The sequence below is a fragment of the Eptatretus burgeri genome, chromosome 1 (genome assembly GCF_056783735.1).
Source record: "Eptatretus burgeri isolate ZD-2024b chromosome 1, Ebu_testis_v1, whole genome shotgun sequence".
NCBI lineage: Eukaryota > Metazoa > Chordata > Myxini > Myxiniformes > Myxinidae > Eptatretus > Eptatretus burgeri.
Genome location: NC_140961.1, coordinates 11436506 through 11456665, shown reverse-complemented (window position 1 = coordinate 11456665; position 20160 = coordinate 11436506). Strand labels below are relative to the sequence as shown.

General features: G+C 45.6%; 1 protein-coding gene across 1 annotated transcript in view; it reads right to left on the bottom strand.

Moving 5' to 3' along the window:
- RPP30 (ribonuclease P/MRP subunit p30) overlaps nt 1-19898 on the bottom strand; it is a 55244-nt gene extending 35346 nt beyond the window's left edge. Inside the window, exons 1-6 of the mRNA XM_085872064.1 lie at nt 19708-19898; nt 12543-12598; nt 12374-12430; nt 12152-12226; nt 11711-11773; nt 11309-11398 (exon numbers count right to left, since the gene is read on the bottom strand). Coding sequence (XP_085728190.1) covers nt 11309-11398; nt 11711-11773; nt 12152-12226; nt 12374-12430; nt 12543-12598; nt 19708-19780 — 414 coding nt within the window. The 5' untranslated portion in view covers nt 19781-19898. The remainder of the gene's footprint in view (nt 1-11308; nt 11399-11710; nt 11774-12151; nt 12227-12373; nt 12431-12542; nt 12599-19707) is intronic.
- Nucleotides 19899-20160: the final 262 nt, after the last annotated feature.

Below are 20160 nucleotides of genomic sequence, written 5' to 3'. Positions count from 1 at the left end.
AAGTCTGGGATGTGCATCAGCTCGGCCAGTTTCATCGCCTTCTCCTTGATCAGATCGCCGCTGACAGGCACATTCTGTCCTCTTGATTGCTTCAGCCACATGAGCACTCCCTCATAAAGCTTCGGGTCGTGAGCCTGCGTCAACTTCATGCGCTTCGATGGAAATCCAGCTTTGATTGCAGCCTCGATTGCATCCTTCTTGCTGAGAATGCCCTTCACGGTGGTTCTCTTAACTTCGACGCCCCATTTCTTGCTAATCTCCCTGGCCAACTTGGACTGATTCGGCTCCTTCTTCACGGCATCGATGATCTCCTTCTTCTCCTTCAGCGTAAAGTCGGTTCGCTTGCGTTTCTGAGCTGACATTATGGGCTGAATTTGAAAAAAATGATGTCACTGTTGTACGTGTGCCTGCGTGTCTGTGTGTGTGCTCGCGCTTTTTTGTGTCTCATTGTGCGTGTTGTGGCTGGCATCGGGGAGAAGAATCGCGTGTTTTGACACAGTCTGACTATGCGCGTACGTATTGAGTTATGTTGTGCGCAGCTGGACTGTAGTTCGTCGCTTCGCCTTTGGACGTGAGTGTGATAATCGAGCACTGCGCAATACAGACTTTTTCACGACTCGTGCCTTTTAACAGTCACACAATAGTGGCATGGTAGCGAGAGTAGGGGGTGGCATAGTAAATTTATTTTGTATTGAATTTTGTCGGGACCGAGCAAAAGTGGTATAATAGCGAGAGTGGCATTGAAGCGAGGTGGCATAGTAACGAGCTTTGACTGTATATATATATATATATATATATATATATATATACATATATATACATATATACATATATATACATATATATATATATATATACATATATACATATATATATACACATATACATATATATATACATATATATATATACACATATAAATATATATATATATATATATATATATATATATACATATATACACATATATATATATATATACGAATATGTATATACATATATGAGGCCCCGTGAAGAGGAGTGATGTAAGTGAAAATTTTTAATGATATGATGATGAGAGGCTCGGATGATAGGGTAAGGGTTACAATCGTGCTATATGGCATTAACTCCAAAGTGGTTGATGCGTCCCTTACATCACTCCTCCTTGCGGCGCCATATATATATATATATATATATATATATATATATATATATATATATATATATATATATATATATATATATATATATATATATATATATATATATATATATATATATATATATATATATATATATATATATATATATATATATATATATATATATATATATATGCCTGGTGTTGGCACAGTGGTTCGGGCAGCTGCTTGGGATCCAAAAGGTCCTGAGTTCAAGCCCCGTTGGGCCACTGAATTAAAACACCAGGGGGTTGACTCAGCCTGTCATCCTTCCGAGGTCGGCGAAATGAGTACCAGTGTACTGGGCCGGTGTATACCCCGGTTAAAATAGGTGTACCAGATCCCTGTGTCGCGAGAGGCGACCAGGGTTGCATCAAGAAGGGCATCCGGTGTAAAACGTGCCAAATCACTATGCGGATCATATGGATGATCCGCTGTGGCGACCCCTAACGGGAGCAGCCGAAAGAAGAAGAAGAAGAAGAATATATATATATATATATATATATATATATATATATATATATATATATATATATATATATATATATATATATATATATATACATATATATATTGTTTCAGAAATGGCCCTTCGTATGCTGCCAAATATAGGATTAGCTTAGATCCCCCATTAAATGCATGTATAGTTTAGTTGTTTGGTAAAATGGACGTTATATGTGTGTCAGGAGGTGTAAGAGGCTGTATTATTGTTGTGCGGTGGTGGTGGAACGAGAGCTCCCTCTTCTTCTTCCCCATCCCGGACGAGGCCGCGCCCAGTCGGTTGAGGGGTGTGGCCTGGAGAGGGAGGTGGAGCTAAGGGGAGGAGTTTGTCGGCTTCGCAGAGAGAGGCCTGCTCGTGTTTCGAAGCGAGTGGAAAAAGGAGAAACTGTGAGAGAAAAGGAGTTTGTCGGCTTCGCAGAGATAGACGTGCTCCTTTTTCGAAGGAGAAAACGAAAGAGAAACGGGAGAGAAAAGGAGACCTCAGTTTGGAAAACGGTCGGGTTTTCGAAGCGAGCGAACGTAAGAGAGGCTGCCTGCACATCGAGCCTGCCTTTTTGGGGCAGTGGGAGAGATCGTCTGAGGCCTAACGTTGATTTGGCGGTCTCGTGCCGTCGACCTTACGCGGGGTCAGATCGCGCGGAGACCTCAACAGAGAGAGAAACTGAGAGGACGGAGTTGGGAAGTCGGGCTTCGAGGCGGGAAGGCAGGAGAGGAAACGCGGAGCCTCTGTCCTTACTCACCTCACAGCTCGACATGTTTGTTGATCCGCCTGCGGAGCTCAGCACCTCGATTTGGGCCTTGTCTGGTGCACAGGCCAGGCCTGGATTTGTATGCTGGACCTTGAGAGAGATCAGCTGAGGCCCCTCGTCGATCTTACGCGGGGTCAGAGCGTGTGGAGACCGCATGCGGTGCGGAAAGGAAAGAGTGCGGCGCCGCCATCTTGCCACGCGGCGCGTTCGAGCTGTGGCTCGAATCCATGGACATCCGCCTGTTGCGAGCGACATTCGTGCTTTTGACACTGTCCTCTCATCCATGAAACATCACCACGTTCTCTGTCTTGTCTTGCATGCACGCTGTCTGTCTGTCTTTGTCTGTACATGTCGTATAAGGCATATCTCGGTAGCGACCCCCTCGACATCTGTAGTCCGTAGTTCCCTAGTTAAGAACGGGTTAAAGATTGTTAATAAAAGCATTGTTGTGAATGTTTTGCTTGTGTCGTACTCCCCGATGTTCCCCAATAAATCTGGTTGATTCGGATGAAGTTGCCGCTTTGAGTTAATTTGTGTCGCGTCGAGGAACGATCCGTTTGATTGGCATATAAAACCAAAATGGTTACGGACTGGCAGAAAACACTTGGCATCTGACACAACCAGTCTGTAACCGGGGTTCTATTTCCCCAACTGGTAAGGTACAAGGATTACGTTGTTATCGCGATTGAAGACGCGTGACCCGAGGCCTGTGCTGAGCCGGCTGGCGTGATAAACCCTGGAGACGGCGGTGGTGAGGGTGGCGCCAAGAGTTGGGTGAGAATCCCGCCACCCCGGATCCACAACAATATATACATACATATATATATATATATATATATATATATATATATACATACATACATACATACATACATACATACATACATACATACATACATACATACATACATATACATACATACATACATACATACATACAACCGGGCGTAGTGGCGTGTGCCTGTAATCCAGCTACTCGGAGGCTTGGGTTGGAGGATCGCTTGAGGACGGGAGCCCTGCACTGGGCCGCGCTATGAGTGGGTGTAGGGCAGCCCGGAATCATGGTGAAACCCAATTCTTATCCCTGTGTCGTAAGAGGCGACCAGGGTTGCGTCAGGAAGGGCATCTGACGTAAAACCTGTGCCAAGTCAGTATGCGGATCATAACGGATGATCCGCTGTGGCGACCCCTTACGGGAGCAGCTGAAAGACGAACAACATATATATATATATATATATATACATACATATATATATATACATATATATATATATATATACATATATATATATATATATATACATACATACATACATACATACATACATACATACATACATACATCAAGCAAAATGTTGGTTTGTTTGTTTGTTTGTGACCCTACTCCTCTGAGCTCCTAAGGTTAATCACAACCAAACTTTATAGGATAACATTATTTACTTTGGTGCACATAAATAGGGGGTTTAAACAGTCATTTTCTCACAATTCATAAATTATAAACACCCAAGCTGCCACCTGTCATCGTCTCCGCAAGGGTAGATCCATAGAAACAATGCTTCATTAAAAGCCCATTTTCTTTTAGATTTCAAGCCGGATACCGATATATTTGGTGAGGTGAAACCTCCGACCATCATTATTGTATCAAATGTGTAAAATAACTGTTAATTAAGACGTTACCATGGTTGGTAAGATCAGCATAGAAGGAGCCACGTGACCCCTCAAATGTACTCATCATTCAGAAACTGAACATAATACAAACACAACCCAAACATCGATTTCAAGGTAATTTTACTGCTCATCTAACAACATATCTCTCAAGGGTGAAAGAAGAGTTTGTAGAAAAAAAAATTACCTCCATGTGGGGGTGACGGTCATCTCTCTAATTCCACAAGTTCTCAATGTTCAGTTATGACTGAAGATGACTGCGCAGCTCGAACTGTGCAGTTTGGTTAAAGATGACTCGGCATTTTGGCGCATGCGCACGGAATTATATTTTGAAAATAAATACCGACGTTTACATTTCGGGTTTTGAAACTTTTGCACCTTCGGAGGAAAATGTATAAATATAAAAGGCTAAAAATGTGTTTTATATTTATATTTCATTTCTCCTTCCTTCCTTCTTTGCGAATCGCATCGGCGTTTTTGACCATCTTCCAGATCACGTGACGATCAAACGGGAAGGAAGTTCAAAAATCTGTCTGGTTAGATACAAGATAATATTTTTTACAATCATAATCAATAAACAGTTGCCGGATATCTTGTAGAATGGCTGACGAGATAGGTTTTGAAAATGGCGATTTTTTTTTGTAACTTACGTGACCTCGACCCTGACCTTGAACCCGGACAAAAGTTATATCGTTGTTCAACACTCATCGACCTCGACCCACATACTAAGTTTCATCAACATCGGAAAGAAAAATTGTTGACGGACGGACGTACGGACATTTGGTCCGGCTTTATTAGGTCATCTCTACCGAGATGACCTAAAAAGGTTACCATCTTCGCTAACTTCACCAAATATACACCTCCAAATGTACGTACATCATATATAGTTTAAAAAAATAAAAATTAACATCGTGATTTGTTTTTGATCGTAACTTGATCATAGATGTTTGAGTAATTTAATCACAGACCAGCATAACCCGAGCTCTGCGCGACATGTTGGGGTGGGTGTGTTTGAGAAAGGAACTGATGCAGAGTATCAGTGGTAATTTTACTTTAATGCAGTAAGTGGAATACGATTTCACTGTTTCAGAACCATTTTATTTACTTTTTTTGTACCATGCACCTCATATGGTCTTTGAGATAATGTAAGCCGAATATCACGTTACTCGAGCGCAGAACAAAGTCGAAGATAGCGCGACACGAAACCACAAACTCGGAAATAATATACAAGATAATCACAGATGTCTCACCTCAAATGAGAAATTTTTTGTTAGTCCGGGAGCCAACCTGTGTACGAGGCTGTTTTAGGGTTGGACCTTACAGCCTCTGCTATAAAATTTTACACCCCCAGGATGTTTAGATATATGTTTGCAGTTCATGAAAACCAATGTTGGCAATTCATAAGCTCTTGCGAAAAATTTTGGCGGACGTTTTTGTTTGAGGAAGATTTGAAAAATTTGATAAAACAGCAATTGTCAATAAAATTTCTAAAAAAATTAAAAAATCACATTCATGAAAAATAAATGTGAACTAAATGTAAGAATTCAATCAGTGCATTGTAAAATGACAAAAAAAAATTGCCTTTGTGGAAGTAAACCTCGTAAAAGTACATAATTTTGTGAAAAATGCCTTAAAATTAACGTTTTTAGAAGATGGCCTTTAGAACTTTTCTTATCATAGGCAGATGCTGCATTAGAATACTAATTTCTCTTAATGTGATATGAACATGGTATCCATGGCTAATTAAAACAGCAAATTTGAGTGAGTTCTATCAATTTTTAAAGAGAAAATTAACATTTTTGTCAACCAAAGTTACCCCTACCCCCAAAATCCTCTTACTCTATTGAACACAGTTCGGTTAAGGTTTGCTAGATCCAGGTTGGGTACTTCACAGTTCACTCTTCCAAAGGAAAATTCAATGGTGTTTGGAGTGACATGGCCCTGGAGCAGACATACAACAATGAAGGGAAGACATCTCTGTTCAAAGGCATATCTCAGGCACCAGCTGCTCGAGATAAATATGTGAAGACAGCACCATTTCTCACAGCTGTATCAGAGAACATAAAGTCTATGGCTAATCTAGGCCAACAGGAATCTACTCATCATAGAGAAACACATAAGCAGGCAACAGAAGAACATATGCATGTTGAGGAGATCAAGAAAGTGATATGCCAGCAGATGATAAACCCATTCCAGTGTAACAACCAAGTGGATCTGCTCAATAGAGCAACTGGTGAGAAGGATGCTTCAAAGACTTGGTCCATGCTCAAGCTAAGGGCATGGAAGCCATTATGAAAGCAGAAGAGGTGGTCTCTATTAAGATTGAACCACTGAAGCTGGTAACTTTCTCCTCACAGAAGAAATCAAAACCATCAAGGAAACAGAGTTTAATCAGGATCTATCAAGATGAGACTGCAACTACACGTGTGCTGTGTTTCTATGTGATGCCGACCCAGTCACAAGACAGATTGCATTTTCCCATGAGTGGACAGACTATCCATCATCCCTGTTTGAGGTTGATCCACGCTTAGCACAGGGGTTTGTAATGCGCCAAAGGCAACAAGTCTGATTTCGTGGCAGTGCTAATTGCTGAAGCTGAGCAGGATGTTGTTTTACAGCTGCCATCATTACCACAGAGTGACCTATACACAGTTTATCTGGTAGACACAATGGCATTTGTAAATAAATACCAAAAAATGGGTGCAAAAACATTTGGTGAACTTCCCCAGCTGTATCTTAGCATGAGCTCCTTCAGTTCAAACCTGAAATGTGCAACTGTGTCAACATCATTGGTGATCAGGATGATTTTGATGATAGCCATACTTTGAAGGGTCATGAGCAGCAGAGGAGAAACCAGACAGACCAGGCAAGACAATTCTCACCATCCAAGAGTCTAGAAATTCCGGACTGGAATTTACTCATGAAAGAATCCAAGAAATAAAGGAAATCTTCAGAACTTCATTGGCACTTCCCTTTGTGAGAGTCCTGAAGCTATTCCGGATGGAGTGACCATCATTCTTGGTGGTATGATGGAAAACAAAGGTCACACTCTTTCCATCACATCAGCATCAAGTTCAGTTCTGGACTTACCTTGTGAAAGAACATGAAGAGGCAGACACAAGGATTATTGCTCATCTTGCATATTGTGTGGAATATCCTGATCACCATTGAGCTGTTGTGCATGCAACAGATACAGACATAATTATGCTGTGTATATATCACTTCTGCTGCTTGAACACATTGCAAGAACTCTGGATACAACGGCAGAATCAATACCTACCTATTCATGAGCTGGTAGAAGTGTTGAGCAAGAAGTACCAGAAAATCCTCTTGATGTCGCAGCTACACTTCTGTGCACATATGTGTTGTGTGGATGTGACACAGTGAGCTACCCATTCAGAAGGGGAAAAGAAGAGGTCACGTCAGGTATGGGAGCATGTGCCAGAACAGCGCGTCGCTGCGTCCACTTTCCGCCGGTACTCCAGGGGCCTCCGTCTGGCCATCCCCCAGGCAGATGCCAGGCCCATCCCCATCTCCTTGAGATGATGGTCAACCTGCTGCAACCATGAGGCACGTGGTTGGCCCACTGGCCTCCTCCACTCATGAGACTCCCTCGCTGAGAGAATCTGGTGAGCAGGATCAGCGTCAGGAAAACGAGCCACATGTCCATACAGCCGCAGCTGACGCTCACGGACTATGCAGGTAACAAATCTCATCTGAGTCTCTCTCAGCAACCGCTCGTTGGACACAAAATCCGACCAGCGATAGCCAAGGATTCTTCGAAGAGACCTGGTACCAAAGGAATTAAGTCTCCGTCTCAGATCCTTGGTCAAAGTCCAAGTCTCGCACCCATAGAGCAAGACTGGAAGTACCAAGGACCTGAAGACTCGGACTTTCGTCCTCCCGCACAGGTACCGGCAGCGCCACACCCCATGATCCAGTAAATCCATGACTCCCCAGGCCCGACCCAGACGTCTATTGACCTCCGGCTCACAACCTGCGGAGACATGAATATCACTGCCAAGGTAAGTGAATCTATCCACGACCTCAACATCCTCACCACAAACAGACACAGACAGGACAGCAGCATCCAAGATGTCACCGAAAGCCTGGATCTTAGTTTTGACCCAAGAAATCCGTAATCCCAACGGCTCCGACTCCTCATTCAGCACCTCGAGGGCCCCCAAGAGGATGTCTAAAGTCTCCGCAAAGATGACTGCATCATCTGCAAAATCAAGGTCCGAGATCTTGACATTGCCAAACGATGCACCGCAACTTTATCTCTCCGACATCCTCCCTAAAATCCAGTCCATACAAGTGCTGAAAAGTGTGGGGGCAAGTACACATCCCTGACGAACTCCAGTAACAACTGGAAATAAGTCAGAGATGGGTACCACCACACTTCACAGCACTCTCAGTACCAGAGTAGAGTTCAGACATCAGATCGATCAGTTTCGGTGGCACCCCACGAAGACCAAGAATTCTCCAGAGGACATCCCGATTCACTGAATCGAACGGCTTTACAGTGATCAACATCGGCTGCAAGCAGCCCTGCCGAAACTCTCGTCTGCGTTCGGTGAGGACACGAAGAGCAAGGATACGGTCAATCGTTGACCTCTTTGGTGTAAAGCCTGACTGCTCTGGACGCTGGTGCTCAAGCAGATGGTAGCAAACCCTATCAAGAATTATCCGAGCAAAGATCTTGCCCGGCACTGAGAGCAGCGTCACCCCTCGGTAGTTGTTGCAGTCTTGGCGATCACCCTTTCCTTTCCAGAGAGGGACAACAAGGCCCCTCTTCCAATCAGTTGGGATGATGCCTGTGTTCCTGTGAAAAGAAGAGCGGCACAGGTTTCTCTGGGACTGATAGGAAACCTTCCCCACCTTGTTGATTTTGGAAGAGATAGTGAAATGGCAGCAACAGAATGTGTCATTGATGAGGCCAGAGTATACTGGACTGCTCTGCATGGCCAAAAAGGGTTCAGCTGTTTGGATACCCTCAGGCAGCATATGTTTGTCTCTTCAAATTAGACCTTAGGTCACTGCCAGCAACAGAAGATGCGTTTTACTTCCTTGTTTTAAGAGCATTGTATCAATTGCTTCTGTATAGACGTGCACATCTCAGTGACCGAGCACTTCCCCCAGCCACAACATTTGGCAGAACCCTTATCAATGGAAAACTGGTCCCAATTCTCATGTCTAAGCCAGCCAAGCCAAACATAGACAAAACTGTGTCTTGCATGTGCAAATTATCCAAATGTCTGAAACGATGTTCATGCAAAAGGTCTCCTGTGCCTTGCTGAGTGACATGCATATGCCTTGGTCAGAGAGGTTCATGTGGTGGAGTTGTTTCAGAGAGTGACTCTTCCTCTGAAGAGGATGTTTCATGTCACAATATTGTGTTAATCCATTTCTAATTTTATCTTCCTTAAAACCATGGCATGTAAAAGTATGTTCTTGTTCCTGACCCCATTGATAGTCAAGCATTTCTGAGTTGCATAAATCTTTTGTTGTTTGACATATAACCTTGTCAATTGTAGGTAGGTTAAATCTACACCAATTGTGATATAGGAAATGAACTCCTCTTTAATATGAGGGGTCATTTGTGTATATAGGTTTAGTGGTTATGATTTTAGGACAATATGAATTACCCATACCCCCATCCTACATCTTCGCTTTTGCCAACATTTTGTCATCAGAGGGGGCTCGCAAAAGTGTTGACTGTGTTGTTGCGCAAGAGTTTCACCATTGCCAACATTGGTTTTCATATACTCAAAGGGTGTCTCTTTATGAAAATCAACACAAAAATTTTATAGCAGACCGGGCAATTTTTTTTTAATTTTGATCGGTTGGCTCCCGGACTATGTAGTGTATTATTGGTTGAAAGGGGAAGTCGGTGTAAAAATTCATTGGGGAAATATAGTGGTGGGTGGAGCCAGTAACCTTGGCAACCATTAATTTTCTTCGCTTTTCAAATGGTTTCTGGTTACTATCACAGAAATATTCAATCACAGGAGAGATGTATTTCATTTCTGACAATATTATCGATATCTCTGATCTCTTAATGATGTCTTATCGAAGGGGCCATTCAAAAATTATGTAGCTCACGCGTGGGGATTGGGGTTTTACCAAAGATTGTTCACGGCATGAAAAAAACAACATTCCGTTCGGTATTCACTTTCTTCTCCGTTAAATATTTTGCGGGTCATCAATGCCTACCAGTGGTTCCCTGGTTCCCTTTTCCAGCCACTACCAGGTGAGCACCCAGTGGTATCGCCCCTCTGTTTTTCACTGTTTGGACGATTATATTTAGTGAAGAAAAGATGAAGGAATGTGTTGAAAGTGGAACGTTATTGAGCGAAACGCCGTGTTCTATAATCTGCTTTTGCAAATCATGACGATTCGGTCCACAGGGTTCCCTTTTTTTCAGCAATTATACATTTAGCTTTTTACCATTTTGTGCGATTTGCTTTCATTACAAAATATTCATAAAAATATAATAATAGTTGCTGCAATATATTAATTGTCAGCTGTTGCTTAAAACGAAGAGAGAGATAGAGAGATAGAGAGATAGAGAGATAGAGAGATAGAGAGATAGAGAGATAGAGAGATAGAGAGATAGAGAGATAGAGAGAAAGAGAGAAAGAGAGAAAGAGAGAAAGAGAGAAAGAGAGAGAGAGAGAGAGAGAGAGAGAGAGAGAGAGAGAGAGAGAGAGAGAGAGAGAGAGAGAGAGAGAGAGAGAGAGAGAGAGAGAGAGAGAGAGAGAGAGAGAGAGAGAGAGAGAGAGAGAGAGAGAGAGAGAGAGAGAGAGAGAGAGAGAGAGAGAGAGAGAGAGAGAGAGAGAGAGAGAGAGAGAGAGAGAGAGAGAGAGAGAGAGAGAGAGAGAGAGAGAGAGAGAGAGAGAGAGAGAGAGAGAGAGAGAGAGAGAGAGAGAGAGAGAGAGAGAGAGAGAGAGAGAGAGAGAGAGAGAGAGAGAGAGAGAGAGAATCAGCATCGTACGAGTAAAAACTCAAAATCATGACTGCATTAAGAAATTTATGAAACCTCCCACCTACCTTCGGACATCTGCTGGGACCCCAAAAAAGTTCCCCAGAAATTTTAGCTGGGCGAGCCCCAAAACTGAGGAAGTAGTTCGGGGACGGACACAGACAGACACTCCTGCTATGTTATATAGATGAAGTCCCAAATTACATATGTAATATAATATGACAGAGCGATACCAAAGACAGCCTCACCAAGTTTGTCAAGGGGTGGCGCATCCGAAATGGAAGCTTTTGTGACGTGTCGATGCAGATGATGTCGACTTCCAAATCGTTACACGCCATCTGCACGCAACGGCAATGTTGCACAACAGCGCACGGTGCTCTCGTCAACACAAACTATCCTATTCGTTCAAACTCTTGTTTCGAAAATTATTAATCACATCATTGCACCACTGTTGAAGCCAAAAGCATTTTGTACACTGATAAATAATAATCAGGCTGCCTCCTTTACTGAGATGTGGTGAAAAAACAAACGCTGGATTAGCCAGTTGTTGCAAAGGAAGTAGACCCTTAAGTATTGGGTATCGTGCGTTATGTTGAACGCTGCATATGCTGTGCATTTGTAGGCCCAACAGTGATCACACCTTCACACACCTGGAAAACCTTCTCCTCTTTGGGCATCACGGCAACAATATCGTACGACTGCATGGCAGACTTCTGGCAGATAAAGAGGAAAACACCAGGAATAATAAAATATTTTCAGCCAATCTTACTTTTGTTTTTGCACCGATGTCCAAAATAGAAAACAATGAGAAACGACAGCGAACAAACTATTTCAGCAAACTCGAGGGAGGAAGCCACTCATCGTGATGAAATAAACAGTGCGAGTCCAACATCTCCCCGAAGCACCAATATAGGATGCCGAAGGCAATGGCTTGTAGCAGACCAGCAGATTAAAATGCCTTTCCGTACATCACATGGTGTTACGGCAAAGCATGTCAACTCTTAACATGTGTAAAGCTCCAGCATTTACTGTCGATGCGCTCCGTTACTAGCGAGCTAAACAAGAGAAAGATGTTGAAGACTCACACCTACCAGTTTGTTACCATGGGAATGATCGGATATGATCGCAGTCAGTCGAGTTAATATTTTAATCGGCCTTGACCTGCCCTGTATGAGGAGAGATAAGTGGGTGTGGGGGAGTGGGGGGACGAGTCATAAGGCATTCAGAAGGCAGATGTGAACTCGCCACAAAACATTTGCTCGATTCAGTCCGAGGCCGCAGAAGCCGATTGTTGATCTAAATGAGTAACACACCTGCACAGTTGGAAGATTGGAAAGCAGAGCAGGGGGCAAGTTGGGTGGTGCAATTTCCTGTGGATTACAAAATCACAAAAAGTAAACGTTTCACACCAGGTGACCATAAAATACCCAATACTGCGAGAGCAGAATGTGTGTAGTGTCGTTTTTTATTGAATGTGCTAACCTTTTTCTTGTCTTGCAAGTCAATAGTGGTATTGAGAGCGACAACTGAATAACCAACTGGTACAAAGAAAAAGGATAAAAGAACATGCAATTGTCAATGTACAGTACGTATTTAAAACAAGAGTAGTTTCAACAAGGCCCACAAACGGACCGATACCTATTGCCTTTGGAACTCGAGGAAAGCAACAGCGAATAGTTATTACGTAGAAGTTAAAAGAGCTGGAACCAGAACGGTACTCGGGAGAGCGCATACTCTGCCAGGCTGAGCAGTTTACCTTTTGCATCCCACTGATGGGGTTGGATCTGCATCTGGACCTGAACCAAAACCTAATCAGCTTGTTCTTGACCCCTACCCAACTCAAACACCCAAGTTTTGTCTGATTCCATCGATAACTTTTTCAAATATCGTGCTATATATCGTCTTTGGTCCTATCTGTCAATGGCATTGAATCATTTTTAATTTTTTTTTTTTTTAATTCTGGTGTCTGGATCCGGATCTCCACCAAATTCGAATCAATTTGTCCTTGTCACACACTAAACATATCCACCAAGTTTCGTCTGAATCCGTACACAGCTTTTTGAGATATTGTCCTACATATAGTTTTTGGCTCGGTCTCTCGATGAATGGTGAAGAATCACTTTTAAAAATTATAGTGTCCGTATCTTCACCAAAATCTATCAATTTATTTATCCCTGTCACACGCCCAAACTGTCCACCATGTTTAGTCTGAAACATTCCAGAACGTTTTGAGATATCCTGCTCACAGACAGACTAACAGGGATGAAAATATAACCTCTGCCACCGAAGGTGGACGGAGGTTATGTTTTCACCCCTGTCTGAGTGTCTGTTTTTTACTTGCGAAATCGAAGATTCTTAAGTAACAACCAAAAAGCTTGGCCCCACCTCAGCACGAAGCTTTTTGACATATTTTCCTTTAGTGCCATTTACACCTTTTAGACCCCTTAGAGCTTAGACTCTCAGATCATTTTTAACCTTTGGACCTTTTGAGGCCGAAGACCCGAAAGACCCTGAAGACCCCAAAGAATCTAAAATACTCTAAAATACCCGATGGACCCTTTAAGACCATAAGACCCATTTAGAACCTTTAAACCCTGAAGACCCTTTTGAACCCTAAGACCCTAAACACCCCATTATAACCCTTAGTCTCCGAAGACACTACATACACCATTAGACCTGTCTGAGGGCCTTCTGCAACAACACTTGAGGGTCACCAGTCATAATCAAAAGGCCCCCCATTGGTAAACCACCTCAGTTAAGTATTTTCTCTTTCTTTTATTTCAGATTCCGCTCATTTTGGTTAATGGCATTGGGAAAAGTTCCACGTGGCGAAGGGGCAAGTCCCACGTGGTGAAGGGGCAAGTCCCACGTGGCGAAGGGGCAAGTCCCACGTGGCGAAGGGGCAAGTCCCACGCGGCGAAGGGGCAAGTCCCACGCGGCGAAGGGGCAAGTCCCACGCGGCGAAGGGGCAAGTCCCACGCGGCGAAGGGGCAAGTCCCACGCGGCGAAGGGGCAAGTCCCACGCGGCGAAGGGGCAAGTCCCACGCGGCGAAGGGGCAAGTCCCACGCGGCGAAGGGAAAAGCCCCACGCGGCGAAGGGAAAAGCCCCACGCGGCGAAGGGAAAAGCCCCACGCGGCGAAGGGAAAAGCCCCACGCGGCGAAGGGAAAAGCCCCACGCGGCGAAGGGAAAAGCCCCACGCGGCGAAGGGAAAAGCCCCACGCGGCGAAGGGAAAAGCCCCACGCGGCGAAGGGAAAAGCCCCACGCGGCGAAGGGAAAAGCCCCACGCGGCGAAGGGAAAAGTCCCACGCGGCGAAGGGAAAAGTCCCACATGGCGAAGAGAAAATGGTGTCCATGACCGAGACCAAGGACTACAGATCATTCGGACAGGAAACTTTGATTACGCATGTATGAGCCAAATTATAATTGTCTCCCTTTCATGAGAAGTCCCATAAGCAAATGGATTGCATGATATTTTAATGTCTATACAATGGAATATCAAAAAACAAACAGTCCAATGGGTAGCATTGTATATCCCTTTAGACCATTTTAGTACATTTCAGCCCCTTTAGACCATTTTAGTACATTTCAGCCCCTTTAGACAAGTTTGAAGCTTTTAAACCTCTTGAGACCTTCACACCAAAATACTTTTTTTTGAACACTTTAGACACCTTCAGACTCCTTCGACCCCTGAAGACTTTTACACTATAAATACAATTGGATGTGGAGGATGTAGATGTCCTTTGGACCCCTGAGACCTTTGCACTCTTTTGACCCACTTTGACCACGTTAAGACCATCATCAAGACCCCTTTACACCCATTGGAGACGTATAAACCTTCTTCAACCCTTTAGACACTTTTCAGATCTATAGACCTTTTAAGACCCTCTGGCCACTTTAGACCCCTTTGGCTCTTTCAATCCTCTACATCCTTTGACCCTTTTAAGACGATTTAACCACTTTTGACCCCTTTAGGACCCTGAAGACACATTAGAGTTTAGACCCCAAAGACCTTTATACTTTTTAGACCCTTTGCACCCCAAATAAAACCTTTAGACCCTTAAGATATTTAGATCGGAAATAAATCCCCCAAAAAATCGTTTTTGATGACCTTTTTTGTGCACCATTCACGTCACATCACAAGTCGCGATGACAAATCAAAACTGATAATCCCAAAGTGAAACTGATGTTGAAAAGTGAAACTGAAACTCATGATCTATGGATCATCGAATGGGAAGCCAGAATGAATTGCTGTGAGAAATATCGAATGGAAGTTGCTGAAAGCTAAGCTATTGGGAGTATCGAGGGGGAGGGGAGAGAGGGGGGGGGGAAGGGAGGGTGGGTTGCGGCTGAAGAAGCGATGTGGAGAGGGATAGGTGCCTGAAAGTGGTCAGAATTCGCATGGAAAGAACTTCGGTGATCTTCGGTCAGGCAGTAGGTCCAAAACGTGTCTAAATCTGTTTCCCTGCCGAGCTTCCATTATATTACCCTCGTTCCCAAGCAGTACTTCAGAAGTACAACAAGCATGGATTGGAAATCTTAGTTGGTGGAATGGAACGAGGTTGCCAATGATGCCGGCTCGACCTACCACCGTGATATCTCCTCACTGAATTTTTTTTGCGCTGAATTCCCGTTTCTACCAAGACACACTCCAAATTTTTTTTTTTAATTGCTCATTTGAAGTGAGACATCTATGAATCCGTTAGAGCTGGGTACCCTGCTAGTATCCTTACTTTAATTCATGGACAGGCGTTTGTGTGATTCTATGCCTGGTGTTGGCTTAATGGTTAGGGTGGTGGGCTTGGGATCCTCGGATCCTCAGTTCAAATCTTGCTCATCTGTTGAATTAATACCAGGTGGGGTTGACTCTGCCCGTGATCCTTCTGAGGTCGGCAAAAATGAGTGCCAGCTTGCTGGTGTCCTGTGTCGGAGTGGCGACCCGTCCAGGATTGTGCCCGATAGCCGAGGAGACTGCTTCGGCAGCACCAACGCTCTGCACAGAGTATGGTCGAAATGGACGACGGATGGACAGGTGTTTGTGTGATTGGGTGTTTGTTGGTGGGTTTGTTTGTTTGTTTGTTTGTTTGTCACGCTACTCTTCCTACACTTCTGGCCCAATTGTATCCACACTTGCTACGTTGGATCAGTATAACCACAATTAATGTTAAAGGGGTGTTTTTATAATCTTTGCCAGTGGTCTTGGGGGAGTGAGGAGGGGGGAGGAGGTGTCACAAGTTCTCTGTGTAAATGTGTATCTTGAAGTGCCGCCACCATGTCAGCGAGGGTTTTTTTTCAGGTCTCCACCATTTACAGTGCAGTATTCCTGTCAGCACGTTTTCAATTATAAGCAGTGGTTATGTTTTTGCTTCATGCACGTATTACCCAAGTTTTTTTTTTTGTTTTTCTTGCCTATACAGTGCTGTCAGTTACCTATACACCGCCCAAATAAAGGTACACGTCAGAAGAACACGGTACTTACTAGGAACAACATCACCCGTACTCTGCGAATACTTATAACGAGTGAATACTGGATTGATGGAAACAACTTCATTAAATGACTGAGGAAATTGTGGTGTAGTCATGCCCGCGGGGAGGGGCATGATGATGATGCATGATGGGCGTGATGGTGGAGGAGTGGCCGTGGGGTTCGGCGAGGGATATGAGGTGTGCACGCCGTCTGAGGTGTCGTAGTAATACTGGAGTCGGCCGGCTCGTGAGTGTACCGCGTACGGAATAAAGGAGAGCTGCGGGCACAGTACGCCCTGGCTCGCACTCGTGCAACACAGCCCGGCTCGACTGTTCCTCCGCTTCGTGTCTGCCTGCTAAGCATCTCCCAATTCAGTACAGTACAGTTGGCGAACGAGGACCTTCGAATCGACGTGTGTAAGGCCGGCAAATGACCCGTGCGGTTCCAGGCTACGGAGCCAAAGGTCTCGCCGGCGCGAACATGGCAAAGGGTCGGTGCATGGCAAACGTACGCGTGCCCGCCTTCGTCGGAATCGACTTCGGCCACGTCGAGTGGGCAACGTTCGTTCATTTGGTTCATTTTCTTGTTCGTTTTGTCGAGGATACGCGTTTCTGCTCGAACGCGGCGTTGGACGTCGCACAAGCTCTGGAGAATATCCGAGGTCTCGATGGTCGGGACACAGCAGATGGTCTAGGGGTCATCGCGATGGGCCAGGCACGCACGGCCATGCGCACGGTCTGCGGCGCGGGTCGTGGGCGAGCGTGGCAATGCAATCACTCGGACGGCGGTCTGGGCTCTCGAGGTCGTCTACGGTGTGTGGGCCGAGGGTCATCGCCCATTGTTACGGTCATAGATGGCGGTGTGCGAGGCGATCCTTCCGTCCCGCGTCGAACCCTGCTTGCGATTGATCCGGAAATGACAAGATCAGTGGCAGGGGGGGGGAAGTGAGCGAGGCACGGATCGGGTGTCGAGTTGAGTCCACTCGTGCTGGCCGCGCATCGCATTCGGCTGTGCCGTGCAAATTCACGGCAGAGGAGCATCCGGCACGGTTCAGAGATCATTTTATTTCTGGTCTGCGAGCAGCCATTGACATTGTCTGCGAGCAGCCATTGACCGACATCACATTCGACTCGGCGATCGCGACTGGTTCATCTGTCGAGCAGACACCGGTGACCGCGCAAGTCCGCGCGATGGCTCAAGTGCTGCAGGGTGCTCGCACCGCAGCACGATCGCACCGGGAGCGAAGGGGCACCGCAGCAGGACCCCAGTGACCTGGAGATCAGCCTGCAGCCGGGGCATGATGATGCCGGCGAGCCGGAGCAGGAGCCGGGCTCGGCGAGCCGGACCCTTTTGGGTCGGAACGGGTTCCGGTTCGTGCCTCCAGATGTGCCAGTGCTCTCTTCGAGACCTTCGTCGAATACCGAGGGCGAGGCGCTGGCGGCGGGGGCCGCGTCGATGCAGCGGGAGCCACCGTTCGTTGCTGCCTGCGGCGATGAGGTGCGCTCCAGGAGCGGCGAGAGCCATATCAGCTTTCGCGATGAGTTCCCGCGCTTCGTTCGCGATGAGTTCCCGCGCTTCGTTCGCGATGAGTTCCCGCGCTTCGTTCGCGATGAGTTCCCGCGCTTTGGCAAGGTTCGTGAGGCAATGCGCATCGGTGTGGTTCAGGCAGCTTCAACAGGTGGCGGTGCGCCCGTGGCGTTAAAGGGAGTCGCGAGTCGCAGCATCAAGTCGACAACCAAGAAGCGGACTCGTGATGTGGGTTGTGGGTTGTTGTTCATGGCATATGTGTTTTTCCTTGCTCTAGTGATGCAGTTTAACGTTGTTGAAATAAATGCCAGCAGTTCTCATATAAAAGTGGATGTGGCGGAGATCAGTCAATGGGAGTTGGATTATGGTCAATGTGATGTGGGGGCGAATAAAGAAGGTTTGTTAGCCTCCAGTTGCTCCAGGCCGCAGGTAATTGCTTTGTCATGTGCTGGGATTTTATCAAAAAAGCGCGCTGTACGGAAAAATGAATTTACGATGCTTCGAATGTTATTCGTAATGATTTATAACGAGCCTATGATTGCAGTGTGGTTTAAGTGGAGTTGCTCCCGTCTAGCGGCCGTGTGGGTCTCGGAGATCGACTCGGAACCAAGACTGGTGCCCTGGTCTGCGTTACCTCCACCTCTGATTGCGAGCACAACTCGCTGTGTTCGCTCAAGGCCGTTGGGACGGGCGTTGGCGTCTCGACTGATGGTGGTGCGTGAGTTGTTTTGGCGCATTAAATGCATGCAGCCAGCGGCGCTGTTCAGCGCCCCCGGCCGAGGTCTAAGGCTGGCGCCACGACTTCCAGATAGTGGGCTGCCGGCCTCGGGATGTTTATCTACGTCGGGTCTGCCTGGGGGGAGTGGGCCGGAGGCGTTTGATGGGGCCGGAGGAGGTTAGCTCGAGAGGTCGTTACGACCTTGGCCAGGGTCATGTCAGCATGGGCCACCTGGGGGGGGGGGGCGTTTTTGCTGCATAATGCCGCTGTGCTTCTCATTTTGCTGCTTCATATCGGTAACGCGGTCAGACCTGACCTTTGCTGCTCCACTCGCTCGCATCAACACATTATATGATGTGGTGTGCTATTTTCATTTTATTTCCATGATTATTATACGAAGTCCTTCGTGTTCTGCATGCTTCTTATAATACTGATCATTTAATAATCATACTTTTAGGAGGGAGGAGTGTGGTGTAGTCATGTCCGCGGGGAGGGGCATGATGATGATGCATGATGGGCGTGATGGTGGAGGAGTGGCCGTGGGGTTCGGCGAGGGATATGAGGTGTGCACGCCGTCTGAGGTGTCGTAGTAATACTGGAGTCGGCCGGCTCGTGAGTGTACCGCGTACGGAATAAAGGGGAGCCGCGGGCACAGTACGCCCTGGCTCGCACTCGTGCAACACAGCCCGGCTCGACTGTTCCTCCGCTTCGTGTCTGCCTGCTAAGCATCTCCCAATTCAGTACAGTACAGAAATGATTAAGTGAATGAGTGACTGAGGGAGTGATGGTTGAATGGTGGATCTGATCGAGTGAGTGAATGAATGACTGATTGAAGGAGCGATGAAGTGCTGGATGTGAGTGAATAATGATTGAAGGCTGTGAGTGAAGGATGAGTGAAAAAAAAGAATGATTGAATGAGAGAATAAGTAACTCACGTTGTGCGGCACACTCTATTAAAGATCGGACGGATCGCTCCGCGCACACGTTCAAATCCATGAAGACCACCATGATGTCGACGATCTGGACACAACTGTGAGGAAGGGAAGGGAAGGGAAGGGAAGGGAAGAAGAAGAAGAAGAAGAAGAAGAAGACGAAGAAGAAGAAGAAGAAGAAGAAGAAGAAGAAGAAGAAGAGTTACAGAAGAAGAAGAAGAAGAAGAAGAGTAAGGAAAGAAGAAGAAGCGTACAGAATTTTGTGAAAAGGGTCGAGGGATCGACGACTGCACGAGTACGGATATCAAATACAACCAGAACAGTTGGACAAACCAGGGAAGAACTAAGTTCGACTACAGAGGCCGAATCGAAAATAAATACATCATAAAAACAAATAAACGAATAAATATAAATATGTACATGTACCAAATATACTGTACTCTGTTGCTAACTACA